The sequence below is a fragment of the Bos taurus genome, chromosome 11, assembly GCF_002263795.3.
Source record: "Bos taurus isolate L1 Dominette 01449 registration number 42190680 breed Hereford chromosome 11, ARS-UCD2.0, whole genome shotgun sequence".
In the NCBI taxonomy this organism is placed as follows: domain Eukaryota; kingdom Metazoa; phylum Chordata; class Mammalia; order Artiodactyla; family Bovidae; genus Bos; species Bos taurus.
This window is the reverse complement of record NC_037338.1, coordinates 74301603-74311878: the sequence shown is the minus strand read 5'-3', so window position 1 is coordinate 74311878 and position 10276 is coordinate 74301603. Positions and strand designations below refer to the sequence as shown.

At 41.8% G+C, this 10276-nt stretch overlaps 1 protein-coding gene across 3 annotated transcripts in view; it reads right to left on the bottom strand.

Annotated features, from left to right (window-relative positions):
• Positions 1-1350: 1350 nt before the first annotated feature.
• The window catches only part of DNAJC27 (DnaJ heat shock protein family (Hsp40) member C27), a 38015-nt gene continuing 29089 nt past the window's right edge, over positions 1351-10276 (bottom strand). Inside the window, exons 6-8 of one of the 3 annotated variants that reach the window (XM_059891416.1) lie at positions 7706-7866; positions 5096-5248; positions 1351-1693 (exon numbers count right to left, since the gene is read on the bottom strand). In XM_059891416.1, the coding sequence (XP_059747399.1) occupies positions 5116-5248; positions 7706-7866 (294 nt within the window). In that variant the 3' untranslated portion in view covers positions 1351-1693; positions 5096-5115. 3 annotated transcript variants of the gene reach the window in all.

The following is a 10276-nucleotide window of genomic DNA, read 5'->3' as shown; positions in this document are numbered from 1 at the left end:
GAAACTTGGTCTCCCCATGTCGTTCTTTCTCTCACCTTCTGGCTGAATTATTTCAGCCTCTTATCTCCACTGAATTTCCTCACTGAGCTATCCTTATTTCAGCCGCCTTTCTCCACTGAGTTTCCTCACTGAGCTATCCTCATTCTATTACTCTTTATATCCTTAATTAATGTTTAATTAAGCAGTTGTTTCCTGATCCTCGCCAACGTCGTCCCCACTTCAAATTCCCTGGATCAACCAGGGCTGGACCCCAGCACTTAGTATCTAAAATGTCACACTTTACTTATCAAGTACTGTACCAGTCTACAGACCATAGCTTTCTCATTCCTGCTTATGACCCTTAATGTCTATTATTTTCTAATATCCTTTTGGTTGCAAGTAACAGAAAGCAAACTCCAACAAACTTAAGCAGAAAACCAGGGAGTGGAGATTGATTGGGAGGATTCTGGGGTAGCTGATGGGCTTGTAGAGCAGCCAGTTCAGGGGACCCTGGGGACTGCAAGGAACATCTTTGCCATACCAATACAGTCTCTGAATGTCTGTTTCATTCGCTCTGATTTTTTCCATGAGGTTGAAATCACGGTTGTCAGCATCAGCAGGAGGACTCCTCCTATCTGTCTCTCCTGAGAGAAAGTCTGTCTTCCTAGATTCCAACTAGAAAGATCTCAGGTGGTGGTGGTGCTGGTTTAGTCACTAAGTCGTGTCCAACTCTTTCGACCCCATGGACTTGCCAGGCTCCTTTGTCCATGGGATTCCATGGAGTGGGCTGCCATTTCCTTCTCCAGAGCTTGGGTGACATTCCCATCTCTCGGGCCAAGCTCTGTGACCAAGGAGCAAGGGGGAGGTCATAGGAGGATTTGGCAGCTCTGCTTCAGAACATGTCAGCAGTATGGAGAGGGTAGAGCGGTTCCCCAGGAGTGAGCGCATTCTCAGGTGATAGGGAACGTCACTCACAATGAAAATTAGAGCTCTGGTTTGAAGCCTTCTGTGGGCTGGGCCTACAAGGCTTTTACTTTCAAATTCGCATTCACCATAGTCTGTTACTTAAGGATTCCTGTTGTCCAGGGACTAATTAGCTGAATTAGACCTGCATTATTAAAATGAGATAACAATAGTTTCATTTGAATTAAAAAGGCAAACATAATATTAGTATCTTTCTTTAAGAGAGCAGAGACTTTCATCACAACTTAATTAAGGTTAGAACAGCCTGAGGGACCACTGAATACCATTTCCTTCATTTTACCCACTGGCAACTAAAGCAAGATGTCTTATCTATGATCTCAGTCGGTAACGGCCAGCTTCTGCTTCAAAGACCAGTGTCTCAACAAATGAGTGCAGCCCACAGACCAGTATTTGGCATTTGGCTTTACTTTATAAAAATACACAACTTAAATACATATGACACTCTCTATACAAGACATAGACAGCTGTTAGCTTTAACATTTTCCATTATTTCAACAGAAAGCAAATACATAAATTACCTCGTAAGAGCAAAGGGTTTCTTTGCATTCCTGGGCCAAGGGCAGACCATCCTGCGGGCAATTGCTGCAGGAAGCTAACCCGAACTGTCCAGCTTTCCAGTGCTTCATTTCACAACACAGCCTTTATTGCACAGCTTCATATTGCACTGCTTGTCAGACACGATCTAACTCATCCACACCACAAGTTTAAGCTTTCGTCTCCTCTAGAAATGCTTAATGGAAACACCAACATATAAACATTAGTAACTGTCTCTTACAATTGTGCTAGGTACCTATCATGAGAAATATGAACCCCTCTTCCCTTTGCAAAACTTGCAATGGAAGGAGGTTAGCTCCATTTTGCGGCTTAATTTCTCTGCAAAAGTTTCACAAAAATGTAGTCAGACTCAGAGTGAGCTAGACAGAGTGTAGTAGAGAAGGGAGTGACATTCTAGGGCCCACTGAAATTGCTTAGGGGACAGATACTGACACCCTGTCAAAGGCAATGTGCACAACCCCCCCCCTTTCTAACATGAGACCGAAATACCTCCTTCCCCTTGAGATTCTGTCATTGCTCTTTGAGAAATAGGGACCTTATTACTGATTCACAGCAATCAAGGGCTGCCTATTTTTTCTTTCTTTCAGAAATTTAGCTGCCTTATCTATGGCTCACTTAGTGAACAGTAAATTAGGTACTAGTTTACCAGTATAAAGAAATAATTACCATTTGAGAATTCAATGCAAAAAAACCCAAAACAAAACAAAACATACTAAAGTGAGTTTCCTGAGGTAAATGTGAGCCTTAAAGCACAGAGTGCAATCTACAGAATCAGAGCAATTTATCTTGGGAAGCAGCACAACATCTCCAAGTCCAGACTTTACCAAGCACACATTCATGCAAAGAAATAAACGACATTGCTGAAGTAAGAGACACGTTGACAGTTGAGAATATTGATTCAAAAGGAGCCATGAAAGAGGAAGGGAGGAACAAAAGGATGGTATATTTTTAAGTTCTTAGGTAGGTTGGCGATTAATTTCAAAAACCTCCAGGGATTTCTAACAAGTTTTTAAAGTGTTCATTCTTGGTGACTCAGATGCCCAAGAAATGGCTTTTCTTGAATAACAGCTGTTCAAACTTCTTGTTCTTTTTTGAAAAAACAAGATTCTGTATAAAATTTTTTTTAGCCATTGAAATTATTCTGCTAGTTGTTACTCTCACTGATGTATTGTGCAATCCTAACTGGCTGAAGAATTTTAATAAGGTTGAACTAAAAAATATACATTTGTACCAAGAATTTAAATTAATGCACAGAGGTCTGTAAAATTTTATATGAAGTTACTTTTCATTGCAGATCAGGCTTCATTTCATTACTTCTTGACATTCTACTCAGGATTATGGAAATCAGAAAAATTCTAGGACCCTGAACCTTTATCTTTCTTTTCTTTCTTTTCCATAAATGAAGTAGTACATGGCCATCCTTAACATTAGTAATCAAGGTGCTGGGAACTGAGCAAGACCTAAGAATCAAGACCAGGCTAAATGTCAACAAGTCACTCATTACATAAGGATGTGAATGGAAGAACTAGAGAACTCTATCTGCTATAACTGCTCATCTGCACAATGTAGCTGAATGAGGTGACCCATCTAGTGTTTAATGACAGTGATGAAAACTGGCACCAGTTTTTACACAGGGCCACATACACAAGTGAGCTGTCATGTCAATGTGGGCTGACACCACCATGCACAGTTCCTCACTCATGTGACTCTTAAGTTCTGCCACAAGAACAGATCTATGTTTGTTACTTTGGCCATGATGAAGGCCAACAGCAAAATTAAAACCCTGAAGAACTTTGGCCTGAGTTTTACAGGCCCAGAAGCTAGTTAAAATTAAAAGGCAAGAGGAAAATCCCACAAAAAATCATATCTCATATCTCAATTTTACTAAGAAAAAAAAGCATTTTTAATATCAAAATGAAAACTCTTACTAGAAAACAATGCTCTGGTTTCCTGACAACCAGCTCAGTGCTGCCCAAGAGTAGCCACACAAAGCGAAGCTGCTCTGGAGAAGGGAAGGGTTCAGTAAGCTGCAGTGGGTTTGAATTAAATGAAAGTGGTTTTTCTTCTCAGGTAGGGTAAGGCGAATGCTACTTGGCAATCAATATGGGATAGCTGCTTAAAATTCACTGATGGCAAAGCTTCATATACTTTAAAGCCCCAATTAGTGCAGCTTGGTCACAGCTAACAATCTGAGTAACGTGAGAGTGATGGTGTAACACGCCACGTGGTGACTCTATTCTGTGAGCTCTGGAAGGAAGGCCGGTCCTGACACTTGATCTTCATCCATCTCTTGGATACTGAGAGACAGACGATAGCAAGAGAATGGATTTCTCTATGTGAAATTAATTTTCATAATCTGCAGCTTAAAAGTATTACTGATCAGAAATTTGGAACCTAAACAAAAGTAACAAATTCTTCCCACACAGGCCTTAAGATCTCTCCATCCACCACCCCAAGGATCTATACTTGTCTCTGGTCTACCAGGCCCCAGCAAAGGCTGCACAGGACAGAGGAGGCAATAGCCGGAAGGTGGGGATTCGAGAAGAGAGACGTGGTGGCAGATGCGGTGCCTTGAGAGACAAGGCAGGAACAGAAGAGGGAAGGGGAGCTCACACTGACGAGGAAGCGAAGGGAGGCCCCCTGTTGAGACGCAACCCTGCATTTCCCACCTGTCTTGGCAAATGATGCTGCAACAAGGAAAGGCATAAGCCTCCTATGGGGGCTCTCCTAGGGCATCAGACACGCCCGAACCAGGCGGGTCAGGCCCTCTGGGAATGTGTACACAATCCAGTTTGACCTGCAGGCATTTGTGTCTTGGGATCTGACTCCAGACTCCTAGGTGAAGATGCCCCTACAGCTACCAGCACTCCCACGGCCAGGGAAAGGCCTCAGACCCAGGGGCAGGTCTAGCAGCAGCCAGTCTACCAGAACCTGCGGCTACCGCCACCTCTACTCTCAGGACTGGCTGGTCTCTCCCCCGGTGATGGAGAAGGGGCACAGACCGAACGTCAAAAAAGGGCCACTCAGCTCAGGATAGCATCACCTTGTTTCACTTCCGAAGGGCTGCCAAGAGTTCATTCATTAATTAAGCAGACTGATGCTTAAAATATCACCTTAGAAACTCATTGTAAAGGGGCAACTTGCTTGTAAAGTCACCACACTTTCAGGGGTTCTACTATGTCTGCTTCCATTTTTGTTTTTTTTTCCTCTGATGATGAATGTTTTTTTAATAAAGAAAAAGCAAAAGGATCCTCCTATCCTTCTTCCAGAAACTTTGTGGACTTTCCTGAGCAAAGTGCCCAAGTGATGCTATACCGACAGCTTACCAACTCATGAGAAAAAAAAAAAAATCTATCATCATTCAGAAATAGAAAATGAACGACAGTGTATAAGTGGCACTCGGTTCTCTTCATTTTGTCTCTCTGCAAAATGTCTGTGACATGGAAACAGGCAGCCAAATTACTGATTCACAAATGACAGCACGTGAGTGAAAAGGGCTGTAAGAATTTTGTGGAGGAAAAACCCATGTTGGCTATTTTACTTCCAGAGAAAGTCTGTTTGGACTCGAGGCCTACACCTGTCTTTTTTTCCTATTTTCTACTTGATGTTTTTCAGGAGGGCTGTTCGGGCATTCACAACGGCTTTGAAGGCATCTTCACTACCAGGTGCTACACATTTGTCAGGGTGAAGCAGCACAGCAAGCTTCCGATATGCTTTATTGACTTCATCCCTGCAAAGAAAAAGCAGAGCTCTATGTCAGTAGGGAGGTCAGCCCCACCCTCTGTCCACTGCATTTCAGCTGCCTGGATAACAGAACACCTCTTGCAGTAAGCATATCTGAAATTATCGTGACCCTTTCTCAAAGGTTAGACTAAAGGACTGGGAAACAAACAATGGACAAATAATATGTAACATTCAAGTAGAAAAACAGACAATACAAAGTGAGTATACAAACATAATCAACTGAAAATTAGTGGTTAGCGCCTCACAGGCATTTGGCACTCAGCAAATAATTGCTGATGGAAGCGATGAGGACAAGAGGCCATCAGGGCAAGGCCCCCCTGGAGGAGGACTCTGCAAGAAGATGGGTTTCAGGAATTGATCCGGTGATGGGAAACACAGAGCCGCAGGGAAAGAAATGGCAGAGGCCAGAGAGGGAACAGAGACACGGCATGTAGTTCCAGAAGCAAACAGCGGACAAAGTCAGCCAGGGAGCAGGGTCCATAAGGGAAAGGACAAAACAACAAAAAAGCTGAATTTGATATACAATAGTAAAAGTAATATTAGTTGCTCAGTTGTGCCCGACTCTTTGCAACCCTATGGCCTGTAGCCCACCAGGCTCCTCTGTCCATGGAATTCTCCAGGCAAGAATACTGGAGTGGGTGGCCATTCCCTTCTTCAGAGGATCTTCCCCACCCAGGGATCGAACCCAAGTCTCTTGCATCTCTTGCATGGGCAGGCAGATTCTTTACCACTGTGCCACCTGGGAAGCCCCAAAAGCCACCAATTAACTTTACGCTACAAGGTCATCTGAATTTCGTCAGGTGTTTAAAGCATCCTCAGTAACGCTTGTCAAATCAAGGGTGACCAATAACTGTCTCCCTCTTCCCATCCCTAGTGGCTCAGAGGTTAAAGTGTCTGCCTGGAATGCGGGAGACCTGGGTTCGATCCCTGGGTCAGGAAGATCCTCTGGAGAAGGAAATGGCAACCCACTCTGGTACTCTTGCCTGGAGAATCCCATGGAGCAAGGAACCTAGTAGGCTACAGTCCATGGGGTTGCAAAGAGTCGGACATGACTGAGCAACTTCACTTTCTTCCCATCCCCTCTTCTCTTCTTAACCTGAAGACATGCTGCTGCTGCTGCTGCTAAGTCGCTTCAGTCGTGTCCGACTCCGTGCAACCCCAGAGACGGCAGCCCACCAGGCTCCCCCATCTCTGGGATTCTCCAGGCAAGAACACTGGAGTGGGTTGCCATTTCTTTCTCCAATGCATGAAAGTGAAAAGTGAAAGTGAAGTCGCTCAGTCATGTCCGACTCCTAACGATCCCATGGACTGCAGCCTACCAGGCTCCTCCATCCATTGGACTTTCCAGGCAAGAGTACTGGAGTGGGGTGCCATTGCCTTCTCCGGAAGACATGCTAGGAGACCAAAATGTAGAAGAGATACTTAATGTTGTTGATGCTGATAAGGCAAAGTTTTGAGATGTACTTTTTTCTTTTCTGGGAATCAAGGTGAAAAAGTAGAAAGGGAGAAGCATAGGGAGGAAAGCTATGGTGCAAAATAAAAAGATCTGAGAACTCCAATAATATGCATAGTAAAAGTATTATTATAGAGTTAAAAGTGAGATAACAATTGAGAGTTCTTAGGAGAGTAGATTCCAAAAGTTCTAATCACAAGGAAAAAACATTTTTTTTATTTATCTCTATGAGATGATGAATGTTCACTAAACTCATTTCAGTAATTGTTTCACAACGTATGTAAGTTAAATCATGTTATTCACCTTAACCTTATACAGTGTTGTATGTCAATTATATTTCAATAAGACTGGGGGAAAAGTTACATAGTCATACTAGGTAATGATTTATTTCTTTCATGAAGAGTAGTGATTGTATTTCTTTTTCTCCAAAATAATTATTTTGGCTAAAATAAAATAATTTAATACAAATACACACAGATGAGGAACCACAATGATTTTTGAGAGACACAGAGTCAGAGACCGGAAGACACACTGGGTTCGGGGTCAATCCTACCTCTAACTCCTGGAGTCCCTGACTGCGTTTAGTTTCCCTGAGTCCAGTTTTCCCACTTATGAAATGAAGTGTTTCAACAAGTTGATTGCTAACATTCTTTCTTTTTCAAAAATTCTATGCTTTAAGAATTCTCTTTTGTGATTATATGTGTATATATTGAGGTGACATTTGTTTCTAGACTCTTGGTCAACAAAAGCAGAGCATACCATTTCAAAAGGTACTCACACAACAGACACACGACAGTTCCCACACCAGGCAACTGTGCCCTCTATTTCCCTTCTTTGGTACTCACTGAATTCGGTGAAGGAGTAGTGTTAAGTAGTCTGTTTCCACACATCTTCATATGTCTAGCCCATTACAAGAAGATGTCACACTGTACTCTGATGACTGAATCTTCATAACAGAAGGCAGCACTAGTACCTGAGAGCACCGCTTACCTTGAGGCCCCAGGCTTGACTCCCAGCATGTCCCAACTGTCCTTACTACTTCGAATTCTGCGAATGGTGTCCGCTTGTTCTTTGGTGAAACTAGCACTGCTATTTGTGTTAGGACGTTTTCCGCCGTTTTCACATAAATCAACTATGGATAGATAAAAGGTCTGCAAAAACAAAACACATCCCAGAGGAGAAATGATTAGGGGAAAATAGGAATTCTTTCTAGGCATCAACTTAAAGAACTTTACTATAATCCAATAACTTAAAATTCACAATAAAGCAAACATACATTTTCTCTTTTGTACTAATCATATACGTAGAACATATATGTATATTATATATATTTTAAGCACACAAAAAGTATAAGAATTTAAATGGCTTATGATCCTACTCTCAGATAGTCATACTTGAAATTAAAAACTAGTATACAAATATTATTAGAAAAATTCAAATAGTAGAAAAAGTGTAAAATGAAAACTGTCTCCTTGCCCCTCGAGTTCCTCTCCTTGGGGTAAACCATTGTTAATACATTTTTTCAGTATCCTTCCAGAATAATTTTCTCTCAGTACCAATACACGTATCCAAGCCCAAAGTATTTACATAAGAGAGAGCAGATTAAACACACTGCTGAGCACCTTGTAACTTTTTTCACATAATAATAAATCTTAGAATCTTTCTCTAGCTGCATATAGATGCTTTCTTCCTCCCTTCTAATGACTGTTCAGTACTCCACTGTGTGACTGACTGCACTCATAATTTAGTCAATCAACTCCCTATTCTTGGACAGGTCAATTGTTTCCAGTTTTGTGTCACACACTGTGTCACACAGTGCTTTAGGGAATATTTTTTTACGGGCACATATCTCTGCACACTTGTGGGGATACTGTTTCAGAATAAATTTCTGAAAGCAAAACTGCTGAATAAAAGTGTATGTGCATTTTACTTTCTGATTTTGACAACTGTCATACAAAAAGGCTATACCAGTTTATACTCCCATCACAGTGAATGGAAATGCCTACTTCCCCATACTCTTTTCAGGATTGGGCATTATCATACATCTTCATTTTTGCCAATCTGATGTTATCTCACAGTTTTTATTTCCATTTCTTTAATTATAAGGGAGGTTGCGTATCTTTTCATATGCTTATAGGTCTTTTCTTATTCTGTAAACTGTTATTATTTTTTCCTATTTTATCTTTTTCAAAGTGAAAATTATTTTGTGATCCTGCTCATATTTCACGCCTTGTGCACCATTGTTGTCACTGAATAACTTCACTAAAAATACTAATTTAATACATTACGGCTACTTTTAAATTGCTGACTGTATAAAGCTTCTCCATCTTTGGCTGCAAAGAATATAATCAATATGATTTCAGTATCAACCATCTGGTGATGTCCATGTGTAGAGTCTTCTCTTGTGTTGTTGGAAGAGAGTGTTTGCTATAACCAGTGTGTCCTCTTGGCAAAACTCTGTTAGCCTTTGACCTGCTTCGTTTTGTATTCCAAGGCCAAATTTGCCTGTTACTCCAGGTATCTCTTGACTTCCTACTTTTGCATTCCAGTCCCCTATAACGAAAAGGACATCTGTTTTGGGTGTTAGTTCTAAAAGGTCTTGTAGGTCTTCATAGAACCATTCAACTTCAGCTTCTTTAGCATAACTGGTCAGGGCATAGACTTGGATTACTGTGATATTGAATGGTTTGCCTTGGAAATGAACACATCATTCTGTCATTTTTGAGACTGCATTTAAGTACTGCATTTCAGATTCCTGTGGACTATGATGGCTACTCCCTTTCTTCTAAGGGATTCTTGCCCACAGTAGTAGATATAATGGCAATATGAGTTAAATTCACCCATTCCAGTCCATTTTAGTTCGCTGATTCCTAAAATGTCAACATTCACTCTTGCCATCTCCTGTCTGACCAGTTCCAATTTGCCTTGATTTATGACCTAACATTGCAAGTTCCTTTGCAATACTGTTCTTTACAGCATTGGACTTTACTTCCATCACCAGTCACATCCACAACTGGGTGTTGTTTTTGCTTTGGCTCCATCTCTTCATTCTTTCTGGAGTTATTTCTCCACTGATCTCCAGTAGCATACCGGGCACCTACTAACCTGAGGAATTCATCTTTCATTGTCCTATCTTTTTGCCCTTTCATATGGTTCATGGGGTTGTCAAGGCAAGAATACTGAAGTGGTTTGCCATTCCCTTCTCCAGTGGACCACATTCTGTCAGAACTCTCCACCATGACCCGTCCATCTTGGGTGGCCCTACACGGTATGGCTCATAATTTCATTGAGTTAGACAAGACTGTGGTCCATGTGACCAGATTGGTTAGTTTTCTGTGATTGTGGTTTTCATTCTGTCTGCCCAGATAGGATATGAGACTTATGAAGCTTCCTGATGGGAGAGACTGACTGAGGGGGAAACTGAGTCTTGTTCTGATGGGTGGGGCCATGCTCAGTGAATCTTTAATCCAACCTGTGCTCTATAGAGGGGGCTTCCCTGGTGGCTCAGACGGTAAAGCGTCTGCCTGCAATGTGGGAGACCCGGGTTCAATTCCTGGGTTG